Source organism: Leucoraja erinacea, unplaced genomic scaffold (assembly GCF_028641065.1).
Source record: "Leucoraja erinacea ecotype New England unplaced genomic scaffold, Leri_hhj_1 Leri_1466S, whole genome shotgun sequence".
NCBI classification, from domain to species: domain Eukaryota; kingdom Metazoa; phylum Chordata; class Chondrichthyes; order Rajiformes; family Rajidae; genus Leucoraja; species Leucoraja erinaceus.
Window position 1 is genome coordinate 1 of NW_026575744.1, and position 26,963 is coordinate 26,963.

General features: G+C 48.9%; 1 protein-coding gene and 1 long non-coding RNA gene across 2 annotated transcripts; both read right to left on the reverse strand.

The window, feature by feature from the left end:
• Positions 1-8,418: 8,418 nt before the first annotated feature.
• LOC129715869 (uncharacterized) lies at positions 8,419-10,134 on the reverse strand. The gene is made up of 2 exons (XR_008726563.1): positions 9,980-10,134; positions 8,419-9,765 (listed from the first exon to the last, which is right to left on the reverse strand). It is a non-coding gene; the product is annotated as an uncharacterized LOC129715869 (long non-coding RNA).
• Positions 10,135-15,421: 5,287 nt separating this feature from the next.
• LOC129715870 (zinc finger protein 239-like) lies at positions 15,422-15,915 on the reverse strand. Its single transcript, XM_055665758.1, has 2 exons — positions 15,625-15,915; positions 15,422-15,499 (listed from the first exon to the last, which is right to left on the reverse strand). Exons 1-2 carry the CDS (start codon positions 15,913-15,915, stop codon positions 15,422-15,424), a joined length of 369 nt encoding a protein of 122 aa, XP_055521733.1.
• Positions 15,916-26,963: the final 11,048 nt, after the last annotated feature.

A 26,963-nucleotide genomic window follows, 5' to 3' on the forward strand; every position in this document is an offset into this window, starting at 1 on the left:
TAAGGTGAAGTTGCAGTAACATCTCCTCAGTAAGCTTGCTGGCTCAAAGTGGGGGGCAGCAGCCCCCACACTGCACATTTCAGCACTAGCCCTTGCATTTTGTTCAGCCGAATACTGTGCCCCTGTTTGGTCCAGGTCATCCCACACACACCATGTGGACACCCAATTGAACTCAACAATGAGGATCATCACAGGAACAATCCGCTCAACACCACTCCCCTGGCTCCATGTCCTATCCAACATAGCCCCTCCACACATCCGGCGAGTAGTCCTCACTCAAAGGATGCTCCAAAAGACCAAAAACCCCCCTCACCTGCCAATTCACATGGACATCTTCAACCCACCCACTGCTCGACTTCCATCTAGACAACCAATTTGGAAGAACCCACCACCAGCTGATTTCACCATCCAATCAGCTTGGAAAAAGGAATGGGAGTCCAAGGACGTCCCAAATAAACATCTGGTGTCAGACCCCACCCTACCGGTCCCTGGCACCAATCTCCCAAGGAAGCTGTGGACGACGCTGAATAGATTCAGGACTGGACATGGCCCCTGCTTGGCCAGCCTTCACAAATGGGGCAGCAGTCCAACCCCACGGTGTGCTTGTGGAGAGCAGCAAACAATGCAACACATCATTGAAGCATGCCCTCAACAAAGACTCAAAGGAGGACATGTCACCCTTCATACAGCAGATCAAGAGGCAACTGCTTGGCTAAAGGACTTTGCATTCGCTAAATAAAAATAAATTAGAATGGAGCCATATTGTCATAAAGGGTAAATTAAATGTGAAGTATTGAAATTTAACTATTAAAATATTTTTGCATACCTAGCTGTTTATAAAGTCTTAAAATAGAATTTCAAAGATGCACTGTTTGTGCTTCTTTCACTGACTTTTCATCAATTTTATGCACATGCATACTGTGCAGGTTTTCACAAAATCAATATTAATTTGTATATATGCAGCGCTTAGCTTGATGGCCATACAGGTACAATGCTCCAGCAATTACGCACTAAACTTCTACTTTCCTCTTCCATATCATGTGCTTTGGTCACCTGCCCTATTAAGCCGAGCTCTGTGCATTTTTTCATTGGATGAATGAATTAATAAATTTATTGGCCAAGTATATTCACATACAAGGAATGTGCCTTGGTGCTCCACCCGCAAATGACAACATGACATACAGTGACAGTTAGGAATGACACATAAAACATTAAACATAGATAATAAAACATTAAGTACATGTTTTCACATTGCTGGATAAATGTAAGTTGTGGTTGGTATCTTGAATGGAAATATTACATTTGTACAATGGTTAATATTATGCACTTTCTCAGGCTAAATCTTAAGGCAACGACTTGTCATGATATAATTCGTATGCCAAATCACATGATGGAAATATTCAGAATTAATACTACATTGCTCTTTAAATCTATGTCAAAATATTGCAGTAGATGCCATGGGATGTGACTCAGGGAATGGAATTCAGAGTTGTGAATCTGTGGTATTCTCTGCCTCAGAAGGCAGTGGTGGCTAATTATCTGGATGCTTTCAAGAGAGAGTTAGATAGAACTCTTAAAGATAGCGGAGTCAAGGGATATGGGGAGAAAGCAGGAAATGTACATTGTACTTCCGGTGGCGCTGGTGTCAGCAGCCTCCACCTACAGCCCGGTATCTTTTTGTTTTTTTGTTTATTTAGTTATGAAAAAGTGTGTTTTTTTGGTGTTTTTATGTGGGAGAAGAGGGCACGTTGCGGGGGATACCGTCCTTCAGCCGCTTCCTGGTGAGGACGCGACTATTATTCGAGTCGCGTCCTCGCCCCCCCCCCCCCCCCCCCCTCCCCCCCACAGCGGCCTACCTACCTGGATTGGCACGGCCTTTCCTGCCGGGATCGACCTGAGCTCCAGCAGCGGCGGGACAGCGCTGGAACATCGCGGGGCTGGCGATGCCTTACCGGGGGTCGCCGTCTGGAGCCCGGAGTGCTGGACCTGCTGCACCGACATCCTGGAGCTGCGGTTTGTGGAGCTCCCAACGCGGGCGGCGCTGATGGACAGCGCGGGGTCCTGTGATTCTGCCCGGCTCGGCCTGTGGACTCAGGAGCTGCAGACTCCGGCAGCGGGAGGCGGCTGATCAGAAGGTCCGGGCCGCTGAGGAGGAAGATGCTCACCGTCGGGGTTCGGCGTCGGCGTTCCACCAGCCCGGCGTGAGGGCCTGAACATCGGGCCAACCGGGGCAGCGACTGCGGGTGCTCGGAAGGCCCCGACCACGGATGAACACGGAGGGGAGGCTGACTGGACTATGGTGCCATCCTCACCTTGGTGCCATTTATGTTATGTTGTGTCGTGGACTTTCTGTGTTTGTGCTTTTTTTTAATTCAATTTCAATTTTATTTTTAATATGTTTTATTATTTATTTATTTATTATTTATTTATTTTTATGATTTTTTTTTATGATACTGCCTGTAAGGGAAATTCATTTTGTTGTCTCAAATTGAGACAATGACAATAAGTTTGAATACAATACAATACAATACAAATGGGTACTGATTGTAGATGATCAGCCATAAGCACAGAGAATGGCGGTGCTGGCTCGAAGGCCTACTCCTGCTCCTATTGTCTATATTAGCATTACTTATAATATTTACTTTCTTGACGAGGCTCTTAAGCATCATATTTGTCAATGCATTGGACAGAGGATCAATGGGGAGCAACAAAGAGAGGTTCATGGAGGAAATGCCACTATTACTTTTACATGTAAATTATGAGGACATATTTCAAATGCACAAACTATGGTTGCAACTGGAAATAGGTTTTCAATATTTCTCAGCTGTTTAATGTATGATGAGATTCAATGATGAACACTCAGTACTTAATAAAGACGTGGTCTCCAGCATTTATTTTTACAACTACGGGCTCACTGTATGCCTCTCAATGAAGTATGTTGGTAGAATAATGACTGATGTAAGGCAGCAGACAATTTGCCCACAGCAAGGTTCCACAAGCAGCGTTCACGGATTAATCAGACGTTTTCTAATTGAAATTTGCTGAGGGATAAATCCTGGGTAGGGCAGCGTCTGAAATTCTCCACAAGGTTTGCAATGAAACTTGGAGAGGATTTTTGTGGGGGTCTCCTTTCATGGAAATGATGTGAACAGCTGTGCCCATTCTGTCTGACGTTCTACTGAATATTTGACGGAAGCCTTGTAGGTCACAAATTCTTCTGTGTGAGACTGTATAATACTGGTTGTGATCGATGAAAGCATGTGAGTCACAGTGAAAAGTAGACACAGGAACTGCAGATGCTGGAGTCTGGAGCAAAGTACCCAAAGTGCTGGAATAACCCAGCAGGTCAGGCAGGCAACTTATCTGGAGAACTCGATAAGCAATGTTTTGGGTCGGCACTGATTCTGGTCGGGGGAGGGGGGTGAAGCTGGAGGAGAGATGAGGGGCGGGACAAAGCCAAGCCAGTGACAGGTGGATACAGGTGGAGCGAGGTTGATTGGCAGATGTGTGGACCAAGGCCAGAGGTGAAGAGGAGAGAAAAGGCCGTGAGGTAAGGATAGAGTGATGTGAATTGAGGCGAGAGGAAGGGATGTGGGTGGAAGGGGAAAGGGAGGAGATAGATAGTGTGAAAAATGTGTTGCACATCATGCTGGGGCACAGGGAGAAGGAGGAGGAGTAATAAAGTTCATTATTGGATTAGAAGAAATATAATTGTGTGTGTTATATACATTTATATAATTTTCATGTATGTGTGTTTATAAACATTTTATTCTTTAACAAGAATCAACAGAATTATGAACTAACAGAATTATGAATCTAACCCTATAATCACGCACAAAAAGTCCCCCCCCTGTCAATCACCCTGCGAGTCGGGTCGGTTCCGGTTACTACAAAATCAACTCAAACACTGCTTGTGAGCCTTTTAAAAAGAAATGATTTAAAAAACATTAAAAAAGACAATTACCAGAATCAAATTTTATTCTTGACAAGAAGTTTGAACTGACAGATTTATGAATCTAACCCACACAAACTGTTGCCCCGCAACATTGATTACAGTGCGAGTCGGGTCGGGTCAGGTAGGCTCAGGTTGCTAAAATGGGCGTGGAAAAATGCCCATGATCCCCTCCATAGTGTACTACACGTCAGTCCATTGCATTTAGCAGGAGTAGCCTATCTTGCTCTGCTATAGGATCTTTGGTTACAATGGTTTGCAACCGGGCGATCCAGCAGGCCTCGGCAGACCGAGCAGAGCTGTCACAGCGAAGCCAGTTCACTGAATGGATTCTCAAAGCTTTGCTTCTGCTGTTCAACCACATTCTTCTTCTCCATTCCCAGACCCCCGCACACAGCGAGTTGCTGTGCGGACATTAGCCCTATTTAGAAACTCGTCTTTGATGTACAGAAACAAATTGCATTGGTGCAGCTCAGGGTGTTTCCTCCCACCAGCAAGGTTCGTGACTCAAACTATGGAACATGATCAAACCAAACTGAATTTTATTTTGTACAAATAATTGTTATGTTGTCACTCGGGTGATGTCCTAGTTACCACCTGTATTTCTAGTTATTAAAGAATATTAAGTCTCTGTGTCAAATGTGTTGAAAAAATATATCAGAAGAAATTAAAAACTTGTTTCATCGTTCCAGAACTGCTCAATAATTAAACTTGGAGGACAGAACCAGTGCAAGTTAAAAGAAGTGTTTGAATGTGGCAGAATCACACGATGGATTCATGATGACACGTATATGACATTGGTGTTTAAATGGGAGTTGCCTTGCTGGAACGCTTGACTGTAATCTAACAGAGGTAAGGATAATATTCTTAAAACTGACTCTTTAAATAGTTTATGTAGGTGTGGCAGGCACAAAGAAGGGAGCAGACCAAATCGTTCTGAAAATTCCAAGGAGTTTAATGTGGAAAGATTCTTGCTAAGATTAAAAATAAAAGGCTCTGGAAGTAATCTCGGCTGCGTCTCACTTTTTGATTATACATTGAGGCCCAATAAATCATCCCTTCTGGTGTAAGGCCCCCACACCTTTCCCTGTCTCTTTCTCACTCCTTCCATCCATCCATATAACCATCCATCAATAACTAAAACTCTGATCTTACTAGCTTCCAGTTTGCGCGGTCTTTGTATGATTATTCGCCAGCTTACTCAATGTTCTCCCTTACTGCGATTGCGCCAAGTTTCGTTCTGATCGGTGGTCTTATTTACAGGTTAGTGAGGTTTAAAAATCTTAAAAAACGAGCTGCGCAGATTGATCCCCTCTTCTGCCAGTCAACGCCGCGTGGATTGGCTTTTTCTCCTGTCACTTTGATGGTCCGCCCTTTCTTGCGCCATCACATCTTTACTGGCGCTGAGGAGGTTTCCACACACCCTCCCCCCACAACCCCACCCATGCACCCCTCCCCCTGTCTCCAATGCTCGCTGCCCCTGCCCTCCCCCCCCCCCCCCCCCCCACACACATCCCACCAACACACAGCCCCCTCCCCGCCACACCCCCCCCTGCCTACGCACACCCCTCCCCCACACCTCCCTCTCCCTCCTCCCACATCCTCCCTCCCCCCACACACCCAGGGTCGGATTTAGATGAAGAGAGGCCCCAAGCTATTTCACTTGTGAGGCCCCCCCCCCCCCCCCCCCCCCACCCCCCACGACTAGAGAGCCCATGACTACCCGACAGTGACAATGTGATACTTTTAGATCCTACTGTATGTTGTCATTAAACAGTTGGTTTTAAAATACATATTGTATTCACCGCGGAGCGGGTGATCCCTTACCTGGATCGCCGTTTGATGCTCTGGAGTGTTAGGCCTGCTGCTTCAACATCATGGAGCTGTGGTTTGCGGAGCTCCCAGCCTAGGGCCACGCTGATTTCAACATCGTGGAGCCCTGGGATCCCTTTGCCGAGGGCCGCCAGCATGAATCTCCACCCAGCTCAGCCTGTGGTCTCCGGTAGGAAGTGGCTGATTCGGAAGTCCCATAGTTGGGAAATATTTCTTAAAGAATTGTTCCCTATTGACAATTATATTGCAAAACCTGAATCAAATCTGAGTCAAATCTGCTTGAAAAAGGCTAACATAACTAAACAAACAGGTTCACTTCTTAATAAACAGACAACTCACAAAGCAGTTTGGTAGACCAATTCAAAACTTTATTAATTATCGGCCGATGGAAGTGGCAAGGAAAACAAACCCCAGCCAAGTGAGCAACACAGACACTTGGCTGTCCTCTCTCCGCTTCCCTGAACACTGCAGACAAACCGTTCAGTATCTAAGAGAGGGAGATCAGGGGGGATGGTGAACACACGGCAGGGATGGGGGTTAGGGCCGGAGGAAGGCAGGTGAGTGGAGTGAGGCCGAGGTGATGTCTGGTGGGGGGTGGTGGGTGGTCAGGGGGTAGGGGGGTATGAGGACTGTAGTGTGGGTGTGGAAGACCTGGGGTCACGTGGTTTGAGGGAAATGGGGAAGACCCAGTAGAACAGCCACTGAGGTTACCAGAGTTGTGGGGACTTGCATTAGGACCCAGCGCAGTCAAACCCAGGGTAGTGGGACTCTGCAGCGTGGAAACCAAAGATACTAGAGGAGCTCCTCTAGTATCTTTGGTGGAAACTTCAGGCCCAGTGCTGAGTCCAGGCTGCAGGTAAGGCGACGGTGAGTGGCGAGGGTCGGCGGGCAAAGAGTGGGAGGTCCTGGTGGGCGGATGGTTGGTGGGGTGGCGAGGTTCGATGGGTCCGGTGCGGCGACGAGGTGGGTCGGCTCCCAGTGCGTCGGGGAGGTGTGTAGGCCCCCATTGCAGAGTTTGGCAGGGGGAAAGGGTTAAATAAACTACATACCTTTAGCTTTGTCCTGCACTTCCAATGATCTATGCAAAGATCCTATAGCGGAGCAAGATTGGCCACTCCTGCGAAATGCCATGGGCTGACGTGTAGTACGTAACAGAGCGCAACGTGGGCCTTTTTTTTGTGCATTTCAGTGACCGGACTCGCAGTGTAATCAGCGTTGCGGAGGAAAGTTTGTGTGTGTGTGATATTGGGTTAGATTCGTAATTCTGTTAGGTCATAATCCTGTTAATTCTTGTTAAAGAATAAAATGTTTATAAATGTTGACACTGTTAATTTTCTTTTTTAATATTTTTTAAATCCTTTCTTTTAAATGGCTCATGTGCTGTGTTTGAGTTGATTTTGTAATACACTTGCACTCCGTAATTCATTCATCTAAGCACACTGTTCACAACTGCAGTATTTGGGAAAATTATAGCAATATGAAGATTCCAGTTGCTCTACCTCTGGAATGTCAATTCAAGTCAAGTCAAGTTTATTCGTCACATTCACATACGAGATGTGTAGTGAAATGAAAAGTGGCAATACACGCGGACTTTGTACAAATAAACAAACAAACAAACTACGCACAGAATCGAACAGAATCACATATTATTTTACATATTGTGGGCGAAAGGAAAAAGTGAAACCCCCCCCCCCAAAAAAACCAGCAATTAAAAAAAACCCAGTAGAACGGTACAGTAAAGTAAGTCCCTGGTGAGATAGGAGTTTACTGTCCTAATGCCCTCTGGGAAGAAACTCCTTCTCAACCTCTCCGTTCTCACAGCATGGCAACGGAGGCATTCAGGGTGAGGGGCTTCGATGTATTGTCACCCATCTTGACTACCTGGGACCTGGCGGTGAGAAAGTCCAGGGCCCAGGCACACAGGGGGGTGTTGAGCCCCAGTCCCAGTAGCTTGTCGGCCAGTCTGGTGGGGACTATCATGTTGACCAGATAGTCATTCAGACAGGCTGGGGAGGCATTTTATGTACCGATGCGATGATGGATTTTTTGATGCAGGCAGGGTCCATGGACTAGTCTAGGGAAAGGTTGAATATTTGTAGTGAGCACCGGAGCTAACTGCGTAGGACAGGACTGAAGATGCCATCGGGGCCTGCAGCTGTTCTCGAGTTCACCCGTGTCAGAGCCCTCCTCACATCGTGTTCGGACAGCGAGAATGTGTGCACATTCCTCCCTTCAGCTTCGATAGCCAGCCCGCTGGCGGTATTGTCGATAGTCGGCAGAACTGGGGTGATTTGCCCGTCTCGAAACGAGCGTAAAAGGAGTTCAGGTCATCAGCTAGGGAGGTGTCGGCACTTGCAGATGAGGGTGGGGTGCTCTGGTAGTTGGTTACAGTCCGTAGCCCCTGCCACAGGCGTCAGGTGTCCTGCTGCTCCATCTGTGACTTCATCTTGTCCCTGTACCTCATTTTTGCGTCCTTAATGTTTAATGTCTATGGAGTTGTTTCTCAACAATAAAATGGGTCTGGTCTTCCCAATACCCAGAGAGTGGAATGAGATCTGCCTGTAATGGTGGGGTTATCTAAATTAAGTTTTTCACAAAATTAAATTTGTTTTGAGCAAGATTTACAAATGATGTATAACTTAAGGATGGTTTTATTCAGCGAGCATACAACTGATTAGATTGTGCTGGAAAGAAAACACATACATGAATGTGATATAGCTGTATATAATAATAACACACACATTTACATTTCTTCCGATTTTTATATCCAATGATGAACTTTATTTCAGACTAGACAAGGGACATTAAATTAAAAAACATTGTAAACCTCCCCGCAACTTCACTCCGGTGTCTCAGCTGTGCTGATCTGAATGCTGTGGAAGGAACACCTTTTCGCTTTTATTGTGATTTATTTCTCTTTTTAACACTGAATATCTGATAATGGCAGCAGCATAGAAACATAGAAATAGGTGCAGGAGGAGGCATTCATGGCTGATCGTCCCTTATCAATAACCCGTGCCTGCCTTCTCCCCATATCCCTTGACCCCACTAACCCCTAGAGCTCTATCTAACTCTCTTTTAAATCCATCTAGTGACTTGGCCTCCACCGCCCTCTGTGGCAGAGAATTCCATAAATTCACAACTCTCTGGGTGAAAAAGTTTTTTCTCACCTCAGTCTTAAATGACCTCCCCTTTATTCTATGCCTGTGGCCCCTGGTTCTGGACTCGCTCAACATCGGGAACATTTTTCCTGCATCTTGCTTGTCCAGTCCTTTTATAATTTTATATGTTTCTATAAGATCATCCCTCATCCTTCTATACTCCAGTGAATACAAGTCTAGTCTTTTCAATCTTTCCTCATATGACAGTCCCGCCAGCCCAGGGATCAATCTCGTGAACCTACGCTGCACTGCCTCAATCACAAGGATGTCCTTCCTCAAATTAGGAGAACAAAACTGTACACAATACTCCAGATGTTGTATCACCAGAGCACTATACAACTGCAGAAGAATGGCACCAATATTGCACCAACCCACTCAATTTTAAATAATTCATAATAGAAATTAACATGGTTAACACATTTTATTTCTGCCATGCAGGGTAAGATTTACATAACTGACATTATTCTGTGCGCGAGATATACAGGGTTGCAGTGTTCAGCATATCAGCTAACCAGTGCAAGTGATATACAATTCAACGTATGTAACACAATGATAGCCCTACCCCTGCTTACACCAAAGAGCAAAACGTCCAACGTAGATACAATAATAAATAAATCGCCATTTGCATTGTTTTGTGCAGTTAACAAATCACAATTTCACACAAGTCAAGTCAAGTCAAGTTTATTTGTCACATACACATACGAGATGTGCAGTGAAATGAAAGTGGCAATGTACATAAGATGGCAGTTATTTGACAAATAGTCCACAGTTCGGTGTAGGAGATCATGTCGGCGAGTATTCTGGACCCACTGTCGACATCTGAAATTACAGAAAATATCATGCAGTCTTTATGTTCTTATTCTGCATTAAATAACAGAGAGGTAGAACAAAAATGCTCTGGAGGAAAAGATTTTTACAAGGACGTTGCCATGAGGACTCGACTATCTGAGCGCAGTGATCTAACTACAGTGAGAGATCGAACAGACTAAATAAAATGTTCAATATGCCACAGAAGACATAAATGTTTTTTTACCTTTCCTCCTTAATGGGGAACCTGAAGAAAGACAAGTCGGGTTGCCTTCATTGCCTACATTGCCGATTGTTTTTCGCAGGAGTGGTCCATCTATAGGATCTTTGGATCTGCGGAGCAAATTCCTCACCACAACGAATATATACCTCACCTACATTTTAATCCTCCCCCCCCCTACCAAAGCCTCCGGAATCGCTATCACAGCGCCACCGATGGTAGGTTTTGTAACAACGCTACTATCTCAGAAGTTTTCGGAACCTTGGTGGAGCGAGCAGGGGCCCCCCTAGATCTCGAGGCCTGTCTAGCTTATACATAAATCCGGCCCTGCCCACGCACACCCCTCCCCTCACCCCCCCCTGGCCACACACCCACCCTGCCATACAGCGGTACACACACTCCTCCCCCACAGGCCCTGCATGAAGTCGGCCCCATCCCCTGGATGAAGGAAGCCATCCCCGACCCCAGCTGCAGGGACACGTCCTCCTCCCCCGACTGCAGGACGCTCCCTGCCGGCCCCCGCCTGAATCTGCCCCCACCGCCTGCTCCAGATCGCTCCCCGCCAGAAGCCGTCCACGTCCCCGGCTACAGGACACTCCCGCCGGCCCCCGCCTGCAGGCGTCCTCGTCCTCAGTTGCTGAATGCTCCTGATCGGGCCCTGCTTGAAGCTGGTTGGGGGCGGCAGCGTTAGGCCACAGCAGCGACAGGCAACGGCCACGGCAGCGGCATGGGTAGGCAGCGGTAGGCCACGGCAGTCCCCCACCGGCCCCCGCCTGAAACCGTCCTGACCCCAGCAGCAGGATGGTCCCCGCCTTAAGCCGGTGGGGAGCGTCAGCAGTAGGCCACGGCAGCGCTCCTCCCCTCCCCATCAGCCCTCAGTTTCTATAAACATATTTTCTATGTTTATAGAAACATAGAAACAGAAAATAGGTGCAGGAGTGGGCCATTCGGCCCTTCGAGCCTGCACCGCCATTCAATATGGTCATGGCTGATCATCCAACTCAGTATCCTGTACCTGCCTTGTCTCCATACCCCCTGATCCCTTTAGCCACAAGGGCCACATCTAACTCTCTCTTAAATATAGCCAATGAACTGGCCTCAACTACGTTGTGTGGCAGAGAATTTCAGAGATTCACCACTCTCTGTGTAAAAAATGTTTTTCTCATCTCAGTCTGAAAAGATTTCCCATTTATCCTTAAACTGTGACCCCTTGTTCTGGACTTCACCAACATAACCATATAACATATAACATATAACATCGGGAACAATCTTCCTGCATCTAGCATGTCCAACCCCTTAAGAATTTGGTAAGTTTCTATAAGATCCCCCCTCAATCTTCTAAATTCTAGCGAGTACAAGCCGAGTCTATCCAGTCTTTCTTCATATGAAAGTCCTGGCATCCCAGGAATCAGTCTGGTTAACTTTCTCTGCACTCCCTCTATGACAAGAATGTCCTCACTCAGATTGGGAGCTCAAAACTGTACACAATACTCCAGGTGTGGTCTCACCAAGACCCTGTATAACTGTAGTAGAACTTCCCTGCTCCTATACTCAAACCCTTTTGCCAAGAATGCTAACATACCATTTGCTTTCTTCACTGCCTGCTGCACCTGTGGGCCTACTTTCAATGACTGGTGTACCATGACACCCAGGTCTCGTTGCATCTCCCCTTTTCCTAATCGGCCACCATTCAGATAATAGTCTACTTTCCTGTTTTTGCCACCAAAGTGGATAACCTCCTATTTATCCACATTATACTGCATCTGCCATGCATTTTCCCACTCACCCAGCCTATCCGTCACCTTGCAGCCTCCTAGCATCCTCCTCACAGCTAACACTGCCTCCCAGCTTTGTGTCATCCGCAAACTTGGAGATGTTGCATTCAATTCCCTCGTCCAAATCATTAATATATATTGTAAAGAGCTGGGGTCCCAGCACTGAGCCTTGCGGTACCCCACTAGTCACTGCCTGCCATTCTGAAAAGGACCTGTTTACTCCTACTCTTTGCTTCCTGTCTGTCAGCCAGTTCTCTATACACATCAATACTAACTAACCCCCAATACCGTGTGCTTTAAGTTTGTATACTAATCTCTTATGTGGGACCTTGTCGAAAGCCTTCTGAATATCCAGATATAACACATCCACTGGTTCTCCCTTATCCACTCTACTAGTTACATCCTCGAAAAATTCTATAAGATTCGTCAGACATGATTTACCTTTCGTAAATCCATGCTGACTTTGTTTAATGATTTCACCACTTTCCAAATGTGCTGCTATCCGATCTTTAATAAATGATTCTAGCAGTTTCCCCACTACCGATGTTAGACTAACTGGTCCGTAATTCCCCGTTTTCTCTCTCCCTCCCTTTTTAAAAAGTGAGGTTACATTAGCTACCCTCCAATCCTCAGGAACTACTCCAGAATCTAAAGATTTTTGAAAAATTATCACTAAAGCATCCATTAGTGCCTAATGGGTACCTTTCAGAATACTCAAGGACATCTTACAGTTAAAACAAGCAAATTACAAATTAAAATGAAACAAAAACAACATATCCATGAATTTGATAGAGAGTGGAGTTACATGGGTTAGGCCAGTATGAATAGGTGAGTTTTGAGGGAGGTTCTAAGGTGGGGAGAGACTCTATGGTACGGATTGATAGTGACAGGGAGTTCCAGAGTTGAGGGGCAGAACGACTAAGGCTCTGAACCCCATCGTGGACAGGTTGGACAGATGGAGTGGAGAGCAGGGAGGAAGAAGCGGATCGGAAAGTTCGGGATGGAGTGTAAGGCTGGAGGAGTTCAGAGAGGTATGGAGGAGCGAATTTTGTGGAGGGCTTTGAAAGTGAGGAGGAGAATCTTAAAATCAATGCGGTATTTGACAGGGAGCCAGTGCAGTTGTTTGAGGATGGGAGTGATTTACATGGATAATGCGGGCAGCTGAGTTCTGGACCAACTGTAGTTTATGGATGGACTTGTGGGGTGAACCAGAGAGGAGTGTTACAATAATGAGGAAGTTGAGTTTGAGGAAGTTGTGAGCAAACCAGGTTTTAATTTCCACTAAGCAGTCAGACAGGGAAGATGCAGGATGCATGGCAGTGGGTTTGGAGGACAGGTAGAGCTGGGTGTCATCCGCGTAGCAGTGAAATTGAATGTTGTATTTCCTGACAATAAAACCAAGGGGAAGTAAATAAATTATAAAAAGGAGGGGCCCTAGGACTGAGCCCCGGGGAACACCACTGGTGACTGAGGGTTGTGATTGGACATTTTTAAGTTGTACAAACTGAGTGTGGGCGGAGAGGTATGATGTGACCCAGGTGAGTGATGTGTTGATGATACCAATGGAGGCTAGACAGTCGAGGATGAGGTTTGAGAGATGCTATCGAATGCGGCAGTCAAATCAAGGAGGATGAGTATGGTGAGAAAACCGGAGTCGGCAGCCATCAGCAGGTCGTTGGTGACCTTGACTAATGCTGTTTCTGTGCTTTAGAGAGGGCGAAAACCAGATTGAAATTGATCATAGAGTTTATTGCTGATGAGATGATTGTGAATCTGTGCAGCAACTGTTTTTTCTAGTATTTTAGAGATAAATGGCAAATTGGAGATTGGTCAGAAATTATTTAGGTTGTTGGGATTTGCACCGGTTTCTTAAGTACTGCAGTTATTGCAGCATTTTGAGAGACGAAGGAACATGAGCAGAAATAAGGGAGGAGTGGATGATGTTAGTTACGAATCTTTAAATCTCATCTTTAACGTTTAATTTGTTGTTATATTTTAAGAGATTCACATTTTAAGCTTTAATAAATCCAATCGTTGCGCCGCCAGAGAGCCGTGAAGTGGATGGGGGGATGGGGTTGAAGGGGATGGGATGCTCCCCCCCCCCCCCACCCCCCGCCCCCCCCCTACCCGCTGTAGGAAGCTCCCATCCCCCCTACCGCACTGCTCCCCCCCCCGACTAAAGTCCCACCCCCAGCTGCAGGACGCTACCTCCCACCACGCCCCCCCCCCCCGGCAGTCCCCTGGGGACGGCTTCAGGCCCGAAGCTATGCTGCTGAGGCCCCGCTGCAGGACGCACTGCTCCCCCCCCCCCCCCCCCACCTGAAGCCGTCCCTTATTTGTTAAAACAACTTTTAATGCCTTTAAAGTTTTTGGGTCAGTGGCAACCAGCTAGTACTGTGAGCAGTCGGCTGTGTGCAGCTTGGCTCACTTTAGCATTTTCACTTGGGTACAGTATGAATGAGAAGATGCTGGTACTGTTGATTGTCTGCTCCTCGACAGGGCCAAGGAGGGCTTATATTAGGAACACTTCTCCATCTGTTTTCCACCACGGATGGCTGACCTACTGTGTTCTACCGGCACGTTGGAGTGGAATGGACAGGCGATGTGTCGGGTCTGGACCTTTCTTTGGACTATGGAGTGGGGGGGGAAGGTGGAATAAACAGATGGGGTCACGATAAATTCCAGGACATGATTAGAGGGGGGGGGGGGGTCTCCTTAATTTGGAGAATTCTATGTTCATGTAATTGGGCTGTAAGTATGAATTGGGCTGTTTGCGTGTCACCTCATTGACAATGGCTGTTCCTCCAGAAAGGTCGTAGTCAGTGTGGGAGTTCAGAGGACGTAAAATGGAGGAAACCCGGGAGATTCAGCAAACCGAGAGGTGTAGAAATGCGCCTAGTCTAGATACAAGGAGAGAGTGCGTAAGTGAGAGTACATGTGTGAGAGAGTGCTTGTGTTAGAGAGAAAGTGTGTGTGCGAGTGCAAATGAGAGAGTGCGTGTGTGAGTGCGTGCGTGTGTGAGAGAGCATGTGTGAGAATGCGTGTGTGAGAGTGTGTGAGTGTATATGCGAGATTGTGTGAGAGGGAGAGGGAGTTTGTGTGAGAGAGCAAGAGAGTGAGTGGGTGTGTGCGTGTGAGAGAGAGGGACAGAGACAGGGTGTGTGGAAGGGGGATGGAGGAGACGTGGGGAGGGGGGGAAGCTATTTATTTCCGCGCCGGAGAGGCACCGGAGGGAAGGGGTGTCGAGGATGTGGGTGAGAGATAGAGAGCAAGAGAGGGAGTGTGTGAGAGAGAGGAAGGGGGCGTGGGAGGGTGGGGTGAAGAGTGAGGGGAGGGGCAGAGTGTGGGGAGGAAGCGAGTTTGGGGAAGGGGAGAGAGAGGGGACTGATGTGGAGACATTGGGGAAGGTCGGTGTGGAGTCGCTAGTACTCCAGCAGGTGGTCAAGCCGGGTGAAGCCCTTACCACAGGACGGGCAGGGGAAGGGACGCTCACCGCTGTGGGTACGCTGGTGCTGCCACAGGCTGGACATGCGGGTGAAACCCTTGCCACACTCAGCGCACACAAAGGGTCTCTCTCTGGTGTGTATCCGCTGGTGCTCCCACAGCCCCCGTGCGTTCTTGAAACGCTTGCCGCAGTGGGAACAGCCACTCGCCGACGTGGGCCTCACCGGTGCTACCGCAATCCCCGTGAACTGTCAAACGCCTCCCCGCAGTACGGGCAGTCGTAGGGCTGGCCACTGGTGTGTATGCGCTAGTGAGACAAGGCGTGGGAGGCCATGGCAAAGCGCTACTCACACACGGGGCTGGGGACAGGACGGTCGCTAGCGTGCACCTGCTGGTGGGACAGCAGGCTGGAGGAACGGGTGTAGCCCTTGCCGCACTGGCCGCAGGTGAAGGGCGCTCGCCGGTGTGGGTGCGCTGGTGTTCCAGCAGGCTGTAGGAGCAGGTCAAGCCCTTGCCGCAGTTGCTGCAGGTGAAGGGCCGCTCACTGCTGTGAACCCGCCGGTGCACCCGCAGCCCCGACAACTGGGCAAAACTCTTGCCACAGATGGAGCAGCCATAGGGCTTCTCGCCCGTATGCACTCGTCGGTGGACCTTCAGTTGATGCGCCATCTTGAAGTCCTTGCCGCAGTCGGAGCAGTCGAAGGGGTGGTCTCCCAAGTGCATCCGCCGGTGGGTCTCCAGCAGTCTCGGAAACAGACACGTCCGGCCACACACGTCGCACTCGTAATGCTTCTCCAGCTGTGCCCCGCCATGTGGTCCTCCATCGAAGCTCAGCCCCTCGAAGCTCAGCCCGCACACCGAGCAGATGGGGGGCTCACCGGCACCCTGGCCACCCTCAATGGCAGCTCTCGGCTCCTAAAACCAGCATCTAAGGGGAACACAGAGGGTCAACAGACTGGCAAACAGGACATTACTAACAAGTGAACATTACTAGTGCTTGAAGGGGGTGTGGGTGAAGGGGGGAGAGTGGGGATCGAGGGGTGTGGGGGGAAAGGGTGAGTGGAGGGAAGGAGTAGGGTGGGGTGGGGTGGGATGCCGAGAATCCGGGAACCGCGTCGCGCTGCATGTCCACTGTCGTGACGTCAGCCGCATGCACGGAAGCCCTGAAGTCACCGCCAATCCGAGGGAGGAACATAGGCGCTGCACCACGGCCTTGAACCGATAGGGGGCGCTGCACCGTCGCCTCCTGCTGCTCCTGCACGGCCGATGTTCAAGAGGGGCCACACTACAAAATGCTGCAGTAACACAGCGGGATGGGCACCTGCTCTGGAGAGAAGTAATAGTGACATTTCACGGTTGAGACCCTTCCTCAGACTGAGAGTCACAGGAGAGATATAGACGGTAATGTGGAGTGAAAAGCTTTTACAGAGAAACATAGACAATAGGTGCAGGAGTTGGCTATTCGGCCCATCGAGCCAGCACCGTCATTCAATATGATCACGGCTATTGATCCGCAATCAGTACTCCATTCCGCCTTTCTCCCCATATCCCCATAGCCCTAAGAGCTAAATCTAACTCTCTCTTGAAAAGATCCAGTGAATTGGCCTCCATTGCCTTCTGTGGCAGAGAATTCCACAGATTCACAACTCTCTGGAAGGAAACATTTTTCCTCATCTGTCCAATACGGCCTTCCCCTTATTCTTAAACTGTGACCCCTGCTTCTGGACTTCCCCAACATGGGGAACATGTTTCCTGCCTGTAGCCTGTCCAAACCCTCAATAATCTTATGTTTCAATAAGATCTCATCTCATCCTTCTAAATTCCAGAGTATACAAGCTCAATTCTATCAACATATGACAGCCATCCAGCCATCCCGGGAATTAACCTTGTGAACCTACACTGCATCCCTCAATAGCAAGAATGTCCTTCCTCAAATTTGGAGACCGATATGCACCAAATCTGCACACAATACTCCAGGTGTGGTCTCACCAGGGCCCTGTACAACTGCAGAAGGACCTCTTTGCTCCTATACTCAACTCCTCTTGTTATCAAAGATCCTATAGCAAGCAAGATAGATTACTCGAAGAAAAAGACGTAGTAGGTCATGGGCAGATTCATGGGTAATTTTTGGCCTCATTTCTGTAACCGGCTTCCGACTCCGCACCAAAGATCCCATAGATAATTAGTGCGGAGACGGAAGCCGGTTACGGAAACATCCTCGTAAAAATAAAAGTTATTTGATAAAAATCTTCTCCTCATTTTCAGAATTATAATTTATTAACACAAACTTCCCCCGCAACGTTAATTACACTTCGAGTCGGATCGGATCGGGTTACTGAAATGGATGAAAAAAAGGCCCACGTTCCGCTCCGTTGCCTACTACACGTCAGCCCATTGCATTTAGAAGGAGTGGTCTATCCTGCTCCCCAACAGGATCTTTTCTTGTTATGACGGCTTGTTATGATTGGCTTTCTTCACTGCCTGCTGTACCTGCATTCTTACTTTCAATGACTGATGAACAAGTACCCACAGATCCCGTTGTACTTACCCTTTTCCCAATTTGACACCATTTAGATAATAAACTGCCTTCCTGTATTTGCCACCAAAGTGGATAACCTCACTTTTATCCACATTAAACTGCATCTGACCACCCACCCAACCTGTCCAAGTCACCCTGCATCCCCATAGAATCCTCCTCACAGTTCACACTGCCACTCAGCTTTGTGTCACCTGCAAATTTGCTAATGTTACTTTTAATCCCTTCATCTAAATCATTAATGTATATTATTAGTAGCTGGGGTCCCAGCACCAAGCCTTGCGGTACACCACTACTCACTGCCTGCCATTCTGAAAGGGACCTGTTAATTCCTACTCCTTGTTTCCTGTCTCCCAACCAATTTTATATCCATGTCAGTCCCCACCCCCAATACCATGTGCTCTAATTTTGCCCACTAATATCCTGTGTGTGACCTTATGAAATGCTTTCTGAAAGTCCAGGAACTCTACATCCACTGGCTCTCCCTTGTGCATCACTGGTGGGCGGCGCGACTCTCGTCAGCAGCGGCCTCTGCAGTCTGTCCGCGGTTTATTATTTTTTGTCTGTGTTTTAATGTAGTTTTTGTTATTTTTTGTTGGGGTGTGTGTGTGGTGGGGGGTGGGGGTGGGTGGGAGGGAGGGGGAAACTTTTTTAAATCTCTCCCTGCACTGGAGACCCGACTTTTTTTTTTCGTCGGGACTCCGTTTCGTTGGGGCCGCAACGAGGAGCGGCCTCCAACAGGAAAGAGACCGGGGACTCTGGTGCTACGACTCACCGTCGCCGTCGCGGGGCTGGCCGAGTCTGAAGCGGGTGGAGCGGTGGAGGAGCGCTGCTGCTGCTGCTGCTGCTGCTACTGGAGAGTCGGAGGCTCCAACGGCAGGTCTGTGGACGGTGGCACCGGGAGCCCGCGGCTCCCTGGAGGGAGACCGCTTTTCAGGGCTCTCGCAACGGCGACTTCCCCCGTCCGAGTTGCGGGGTCGAAGAGCTCCTGGAGCGGGGCCTTTACAGCACCACCCCGCGAGGCTTGGAATGGCCTCGGGACTCTGCGAGCGCACGCCGGGGGTTCTAACACCAAGACCCGGTGTGCGACCTCGCACCACCCGGCGTGGCTTTAATGGCCACGGGACAATTGCCATCGCCAGCCGGGGGCTTTGACTTTGACTCTGACATCGTGGGGGGGGAGAGTGCAGTGGAGAGATAAGTGTTTTTGGCCTTCCATCACAATGATGTGATGGATGTTTATGTAAATTATGTTGTGTTGTTGTGTCTTGGGTCTATTTGTTTGTAATGTATGGCTGCAGAAACGGCATTTCATTTCTACCTCAAGGGGTCCAAATGACAATTAAATGTATCTTGTATCTAGTATCTTGTATCACGCACCGCGGCCTCCCGCCACCAGGAGGGCGCTGTACACGGAGGACTAGAGGCGCTGCACCGATCCCTTCAATAGACAGGGGTCGCTGCACACAGAAAAACAAAGATGGTGCGCCGCAGTGGGGCGCTACAATCGGAGGACCAGTGACGCTGCACCATGGCCTCCCACCACCAGGTTAACCAGATAACCTTTTAACAATTACCATATAACCATATAACAATTACAGCATGGAAACAGGCCATCTCGGCCCTACAAGTCCGTGCCGACCAACTTTTTTCCCCTTAGTCCCACCTGCCTGCACTCATACCATAACCCTCCATTCCCTTCTCATCCATATGCCTATCCAATTTATTTTTAAATGATACCAATGAACCTGCCTCCACCACTTCCACTGGAAGCTCATTCCACACCGCTACCACTCTCTGAGTAAAGAAGTTCCCCCTCATGTTACCCCTAAACTTCTGTCCCTTAATTCTGAAGTCATGTCCTCTTGTTTGAATCTTCCCTATTCTCAAAGGGAAAAGCTTGTCCACATCAACTCTGTCTGTCCCTCTCATCATTTTAAAGACCTCTATCAAGTCCCCCCTTAACCTTCTGCGCTCCAGAGAATAAAGACCTAACTTATTCAACCTATCTCTGTAACTTAGTTGTTGAAACCCAGGCAACATTCTAGTAAATCTCCTCTGTACTCTCTCTATTTTGTTGACATCCTTCCTATAATTGGGCGACCAAAATTGTACACCATACTCCAGATTTGGTCTCACCAATGCCTTGTACAATTTTAACATTACATCCCAGCTTCTATACTCAATGCTCTGATTTATAAAGGCTAGCATACCAAAAGCTTTCTTTACCACCCTATCTATATGAGATTCCACCTTCAAGGAACTATGCACGGTTATTCCCAGATCCCTCTGTTCAACTGTATTCTTCAATTCCCTACCATTTACCATGTACAGCACGGAAACAGGCCATCTCGGCCCTTCTAGTCCGTGCCGAACACATATTCTCCCCTAGTCCCAACTACCTGCACTCAGACCATAACCCTCCATTCCCTTCCCGTCTATATAACTATCCAATTTATTTTTAAATGATAAAATCGAACCTGCCTCCACCACCTTCACTGGAAGTTCATTCCACACAGCTACCACTCTCTTAGTAAAGAAGTTCCCCCTCATGTTACACCTAAACTTCTGTCCCTTAATTCTCAAGTCATGTCCTCTTGTTTGAATCTTCACTACTCTCAGTGGGAAAAGCTTATCCATGTCAACTCTGTCTATCCCTCTCATCATTTTAAAGACCTCTATCAAGTCCCCCCTTGACCTTCTGCTCTCCAAAGAATAAAGACCTAACGTGTTCAACCTTTCTCTGTAATTTAGTTGCTGAAACCCAGGCAACATTCTAGTAAATCTCCTCTGTACTCTCCCTATTTTGTTGACATCCTTCCTATAATTAGGCAACCAAAATTGTACACCATACTCCAGAATTGGCCTCACCAATGCCTTGTACAATTTTAACATTACATCCCAACTTCTATACTCAATGCTCTGATTTATAAAGGCCAGCACACCAAAAGCTTTCTTTACCACCCTATCTACATGAGATTTCACCTTCAGGGAACTGTGCACAGTTATTCCCAGATTGTCTGTTCAACTGCATTCTTCAATTCCCTACCATTTACCATGTACGTCCTATTTTGATTTGTCCTGCCAAAATGTAGCACCTCACACTTATCAGCATTAAACTCCATCTGCCATCTTTCAGCCCACTCTTCCCACTGGCATAAATCTCTCTGTAGACTTTGAAAATCTACTTCATTATCCACAACACCACCTATCTTAGTATCATCTGCATACTTACTAATCCAATTTACCACACCATCATCCAGATCATTTGATGTACATTACAAACAACAGTGGACCCAACACAGATCCCTGTGGCACCCCACTAGTCACTGGCCTCCAACCTGACAAACAGCCAACCACCGTTACTCCCTGGGGGGAGACGGCTTTTCGGAGCTCCCGCAACGGCAGCTTCTCCCGCTGGAATCGCGGGGTTGAAAGGACACGGAGCGTGGCCTAACATCGCCCCGTGCGGGTTAGTGGCCACGGGGACTTACTATCGTCACCGGGGGCTCTAACATCAGAGCCCCAGTTCGTCTAGACGCTGCAGTTGGACTGCTGGACCACTGGTTGGTCTGCTTGATCCGAGGGGTTTAAAGGACACGGAGCTGGTGCCTAACATCACCCGGTGTGGCTAAATGGCCACAGGACTTACCATCCTACCAAGCGGGGGGCTTTAACATCTGGGCCCCAGTTCGCCTCAGTTGGACCGCGGGTGAAGAATAAAGGGAAGAGATAAGACTTTGCCTTCCACCACAGTGAGGAGGTGTTGGAGACTCACTGTGATGGATGTTTATATAAACTGTGTTAAGTGTGGGTCTTGGGTTTTTTTGTAATGTATAAAATTGTAGTAAATGTAATTTCGTTCAAACCTAGGTTTGAATGACATCTCCCATTCCATCTCCCATTCAGCCACTGTTGAATCCATCTTGCTACTAGGATGACAGATGGCACAATGGGCTAAGTGTTCGGCTGGCGAGCGGAAGGTAGCCGGTTCGAATCCCGCTTAGAGTGCATACTGTCGTTGTGTCCTTGGGCAAGACACTTCACCCACCTCTGCCTGCGTGTGAATGTGTGTGAATGTGTGTGAGTGACTGGTAGTGGTCGGAGGGGCCGTAGGCGCAGATTAGCAGCCACGCTTCCGTCAGTCTGCCCCAGGGCAGCTGTGGCTACAGAAGTAGCTCACCACCACTGAGTGTGACTGAGGAGTGAATGAATAATGCGATGTAAAGTGCCTTGAGAATCTAGAAAGGCGCTATATAAATCCCATCCATTATTATTATTATTATTATTATTACTCCACCATTAATACCCAACAATTGAACCTTCTTAACCAACCTTCCATGAGGAACCTTGTCAAAAGCCTTACTGAAGTCCATATATACAACATCCACTGCTTTACCCTCATCAATTTCCCAAGTAACCTCTTCAAAAAATTCAAGAAGATTAGTCAAACATGACCTTCCAGGCACAAATCCATGTTGACTGTTCCTAATCAGACCCTGTTTATCCAGATGCTTATATATATTATCTCTAAGTACCCTTTCCATTAATTTGAACACTGACGTCAAACTAACAGGTCTATTAATTGCTAGGTTTACTCTTAGAACCCTTTTTAAGCAATGGAACAACATGCGCAGTATGCCAATCCTCCGGCACTATTCCTATTTCTAATGACATTTGAAATATTTCTGTCATAGGCCCTGCTATTTCTACACTAACTTCCCTCAATGTCCTAGGGAATATCCTGTCTGGACCTGGAGACTTATCCACTTTTATATTTCTCAAAAGTGTCAGTACTTCCTCTTCTTTGAATCTCATAGTTTCCATAGCTACTCTACTTGTTTCCCTTACCTGACATAATTCAATATCCTTCTCCTTGGTGAATACCGAAGAAAATAAATTGTTCAATATCTCTCCCATCTCTTTTGGCTCTGCAGATAGCTGTCCACTGACTCTCTAATGGACCAATTTTATCCCTCGTTATACTTTTGCTGTAAAATAAATATAATATAGCTGTAGAAACTCTTTGGATTTACTTTCACCTTACTTGCCAAAGCAACCTCATATCTTCTTTTAGCTTTTCTAATTTCTTTCTTAAGATTCTTTTTACATTCTTTATACTCCTCAAGCACCTAATTTACTCCATGCTGCCTATAGTTATTGTAGATATCTCTCTTTTTCCGAACCAAGTGTCCAATTGCCCTTGAAAACCATGGCTCTTTCCAATTTTTACTATTTCCTTTCAACCGAACAGGGACATAAAGATTCTGTACTCTTAAAATGTCACCTTTAAATGTCCTCCATTTCTCTTCCACATCTTTCCCATAAAACAAAATGTCCCAATTTACTCCTTTTAAATCCTTTCGCATCTCCTCAAAGTTAACCTTTCTCCAATCAAAAATCTCAACCCTAGGTCCAGTTCTGACCCTCTCCATAATTATATTGAAACTAATGGTATTGTGATCACTGGACCCAAACTGTTCCCCAACGCATACCTCTGCCACCTGACCTGTCTCATTTCCTAACAGGAGGTCCAGCACTGCCCCTTCTCTTGTAGGTACCTCTATGTATTGCGGCAAAAAACTATCCTGCACAGTTTACAAACTCCAACCCATCCAACCCATTTACAGAATGTGTTTCCCAGTCTATGTGTGGAAAATTGAATTCTCCCACAATCACTACCTTGTGCTTACTACTGATATCTGCGATCTCCTTACATATTTTCTCTTCCAATTCTCGCTCCCCATTTGGCGGTCTATAATACACCCCTATAAGTGTTGCTACACCTTTCCCATTTCTCAGTTCCACCCAAATAGCCTCCCTAGCCCTCTAATCTATACTGCCAAAGCACTGCTGTAATATCTTCCCTGATAAGCAATGCAACACCTCCACCTCTAGCCCCTCCAATTCTATCTCACCTGATGCAACGAAATCCTGGAATATTTAGTTTCCAATCACAGCCCTCCTGCAACCATGTTTCACTGATCACCACAACATCATACTTCCAGGTGTCAATCCAGGCTCTAAGTTCATCCACCTTTCTTACAATGCTCCTAGCATTAAAATATACACATTCAAGAAACCCACCCTCTCTTATTCTCTGTTTAATATCTTTTGTCTTCTTTCTCCCCTACATTTTGGGTCAGAGTGCTACCCCTCCCTCTCCCTCCCCCTCCTCACCCCTCTCTCTCTCCTCCCCTCCTCCTCCAACCCCCATCCCTCTCCCCCACCCCCCTTCTCTCCCCCCTCTTCCCCCTTCCCTCCACACTCTTACCCCTCTCTCCCCTACCCCATCTCCTCCCCTCCCACCTCCCTCCCTCACATATCTCTCCCCCGCCCCTCTCTCCTCCCCTCCTCAACCCTCTCTCCTCAGATACAGATTCAGATTCAACTTTAACTGTCATTGTGCAGTGTACAGTACAGAGACAACGAAATGCAGTTAGCATCTCCCTGGTAGAGCGACATAGAATATGAGCAATAAATAAAGCTATTTACGTGCATACAGTCATAGTGTTTTTCCTGGTGGGAAGAATGTCCGGGGGGGGGGGTGATTGGCAATCACCGAGGTACATTGTTGACTAGCGTGACAACCACAGGGAAGAAGCTGTTCCTGGACCTGCTGGTCCGGCAACGGAAAGACCTGTAGCACCTCCCGGATGGTAGGAGGGGAAACAGTCTATGTTTGGGGTGAGAGCAGTCCTTGGGCGATGCTGAGCGCCCTTAGCAGACAACGCTTGCTTTGGACAGACTCAATGGAGGGGAGTGAGGAACCGGTGATGCATTGGGCAATTTTCACCACCCTCTGTAGTGCTTTCCGGTCGGAGACAGAGCAGTTGCCATACCATACTGTGATACAGTTGGTAAGGATGCTCTGGATGGTGCAGCGGTAGAAGTTCACCAGAATCTGAGGAGATGGACCTTCTTCAGTCTCCTCAGGAAGAAGAGACGCTGATGAGCCTTCTTGACCAGAGTTGAGGTATTGTGGGTCCAAGAGAGTTCATCGGAGATGTTGACCCCCAGGAACCTGAAGCTGGAACCACGTTCCACCTCCGTCCCGTTGATGTGGATGGGGGTGTGCATGCCACCACTAGACTTCCTGAAGTCTACAATGAGCTCCTTGGTCTTCTTGGAGTTAAGGATCAGGTTGTTGTCAGCGCACCATGCTGCTACGAGCTGGACCTCCTCCCTATAGGCCGACTCATCATTGTTGCTGACGAGACCAATCACCGGTATCATCTGCATACTTGTTGATGGTGTTAGTACCATGTACAGGTGTGCAGTCGTAGGTGAAGAGGGAGTAGAGGAGGAGGATCAGCACACAGCCCTGTGGAACGTCGGTGTTCAGGGTGAGGGTTGAAGAGGTGTGCTTGTCTAACCTCACAGACTGGGGTCTGTTGGTTAGAAGGTCCAGTGTCCAGTTGCAAAGGGAGGGGTCGATGCCCAGGTTACCGAGTTTGGTGATCAGTTTAGAGGGTATAATGGTGTTGAATGCTGAGCTGTAATCAATGAACAGCATTCTTACGTAAGTGTCTCTGTTGTCGAGGTGGGAGAGGGCGGAGTGAAGTGCCGTTGAGATGGCATCCTCCGTACTCCTATTCTTGCGGTAGGCAAACTGATAGGGATCCAATGTGGGGGGTAGGCAGCCTTTGAGGTGTGCCAGGACCAGCCTCTCGAAGCGCTTGGTGATGATGGGAGTAAGTGCAACTGGGCGGAAGTCGTTGAGGCTTGCAACAGTGGAATGTTTTGGCACAGGCACGATGGAGGTGGTTTTAAGGCACGTGGGCACAACGTGCCTCCCCCTCTCCATCTCCATCTCCTCACCCCTCTCCCACTCCTCCCCTTCCCCTCCTCATCCCACCCCATCCCCATCCCCCCTCCATCCCCTCCTCCCCACCACCCCCCCCCCCCCCCCCACCTCCCCCTGCACTCCCCATCCCTTTTTTTCCTTCCTCCCCCTCCCTCCTCCCCCTCTCCCCCTCCCTCTCTTCAACCCTCTGCCTCTCCCCTCCCCTCCTCCTCCCCTCCCCCATCTCATTCCCTCCCCACCTCACTCTCCTCCCTCCCCCCCCCCCCCATCTCTCCCCTCTCCCCCTCCCTCTCCCCCCTCCCCCTCTCCCCCCCCTCCTCCCATCCCCCTCCCACTCCCTTCCCCCATCTCCCTCCTCCCATGCCTCCTCCATCCTTTCTCACCCCCTCCCCTCCCTCTCTCCCCCTCCCCCCCCCCTCCCTTTCCCCCCTCTCTCCCCTCCTCCCCCCCCCCCTCCTCCCCTCCCCCCCCCCTCACCCTCTCCTCCCACCACCATCCCTCTCTCCCCACCCCCTTCACCCTTCCCACTCTTCCGCCACCCTCCCACTCTTTCCCCCTCTCTCTCCTACCCCATCTCTCCCTCCTTCCATCTCCCCCTCCCCCCTCTCCTCCCCTCCCCAACCGTCTCTCCTCCCCCTCTCTCATCTCCCTCTCCTCACCCCCTCCCTCCCCTCCCCCCCCATCCCTCTCGCCCCCCCCCCCCTCCCTCTCCCTCCCCCCCACCTCCCCCTCTCCCCTTCCTCCCCTTGCCCCCCCCCACTCCTCTGTCCCTCTTCCACTACTCCCCCTACCCCTCGCTCCCCACTGTTCCACTTCTCTCCCCCTTACCCCAACCCTCTCCATCCCCCACCACTCTCTCCCCCCCTGCCTGCCCCCCTCCCTCCCCACTCTGCCACACCCCCTCCACCTACCCCTCTGACCCTCTTCCACCACTCCTCCCCCCCCCCCTTCCTCCCCCTTCCTCCCCACTCTTCCCCTTCTCTCCCCTCTCCCCCCTCCCCCCGTATCTCTCCCGACCCTCTCTCCCCTCCCCCTCCCCCACCTCTCCTCCCTTCCCCGACCCCTCTACTTCCCTCCCCACCCTCTCTCTCCCTCCCTCCACCCACCCCTTTCCCCTCTCCTCCCCATTCTTCCACCACTCCCTCCCTCCCCCCCCCTCCTCTCTCTCCCCCTACACCCCTCCCCTCTCTCCCCATTCTTCCCTTATCTCTCCCCCCCCTCTCTCTCTCTCTCCTCCCCTACCCCCTCTCCCCCCCCCCGTCCCCCTCCCCTCTCCCCCTCCTCCCCCCCCCCCTCTCCCCCCTTCCCGCACACCTCTCCCCCCCCTCCCGCACACTCTCTCCCCCCTTTTTCCCACCCTCTGCAACCCCATCTCCCCCCACCCCCCTTCCCGTCTCTCTCTCTTCCACCACTCCCCTCAACCACTCT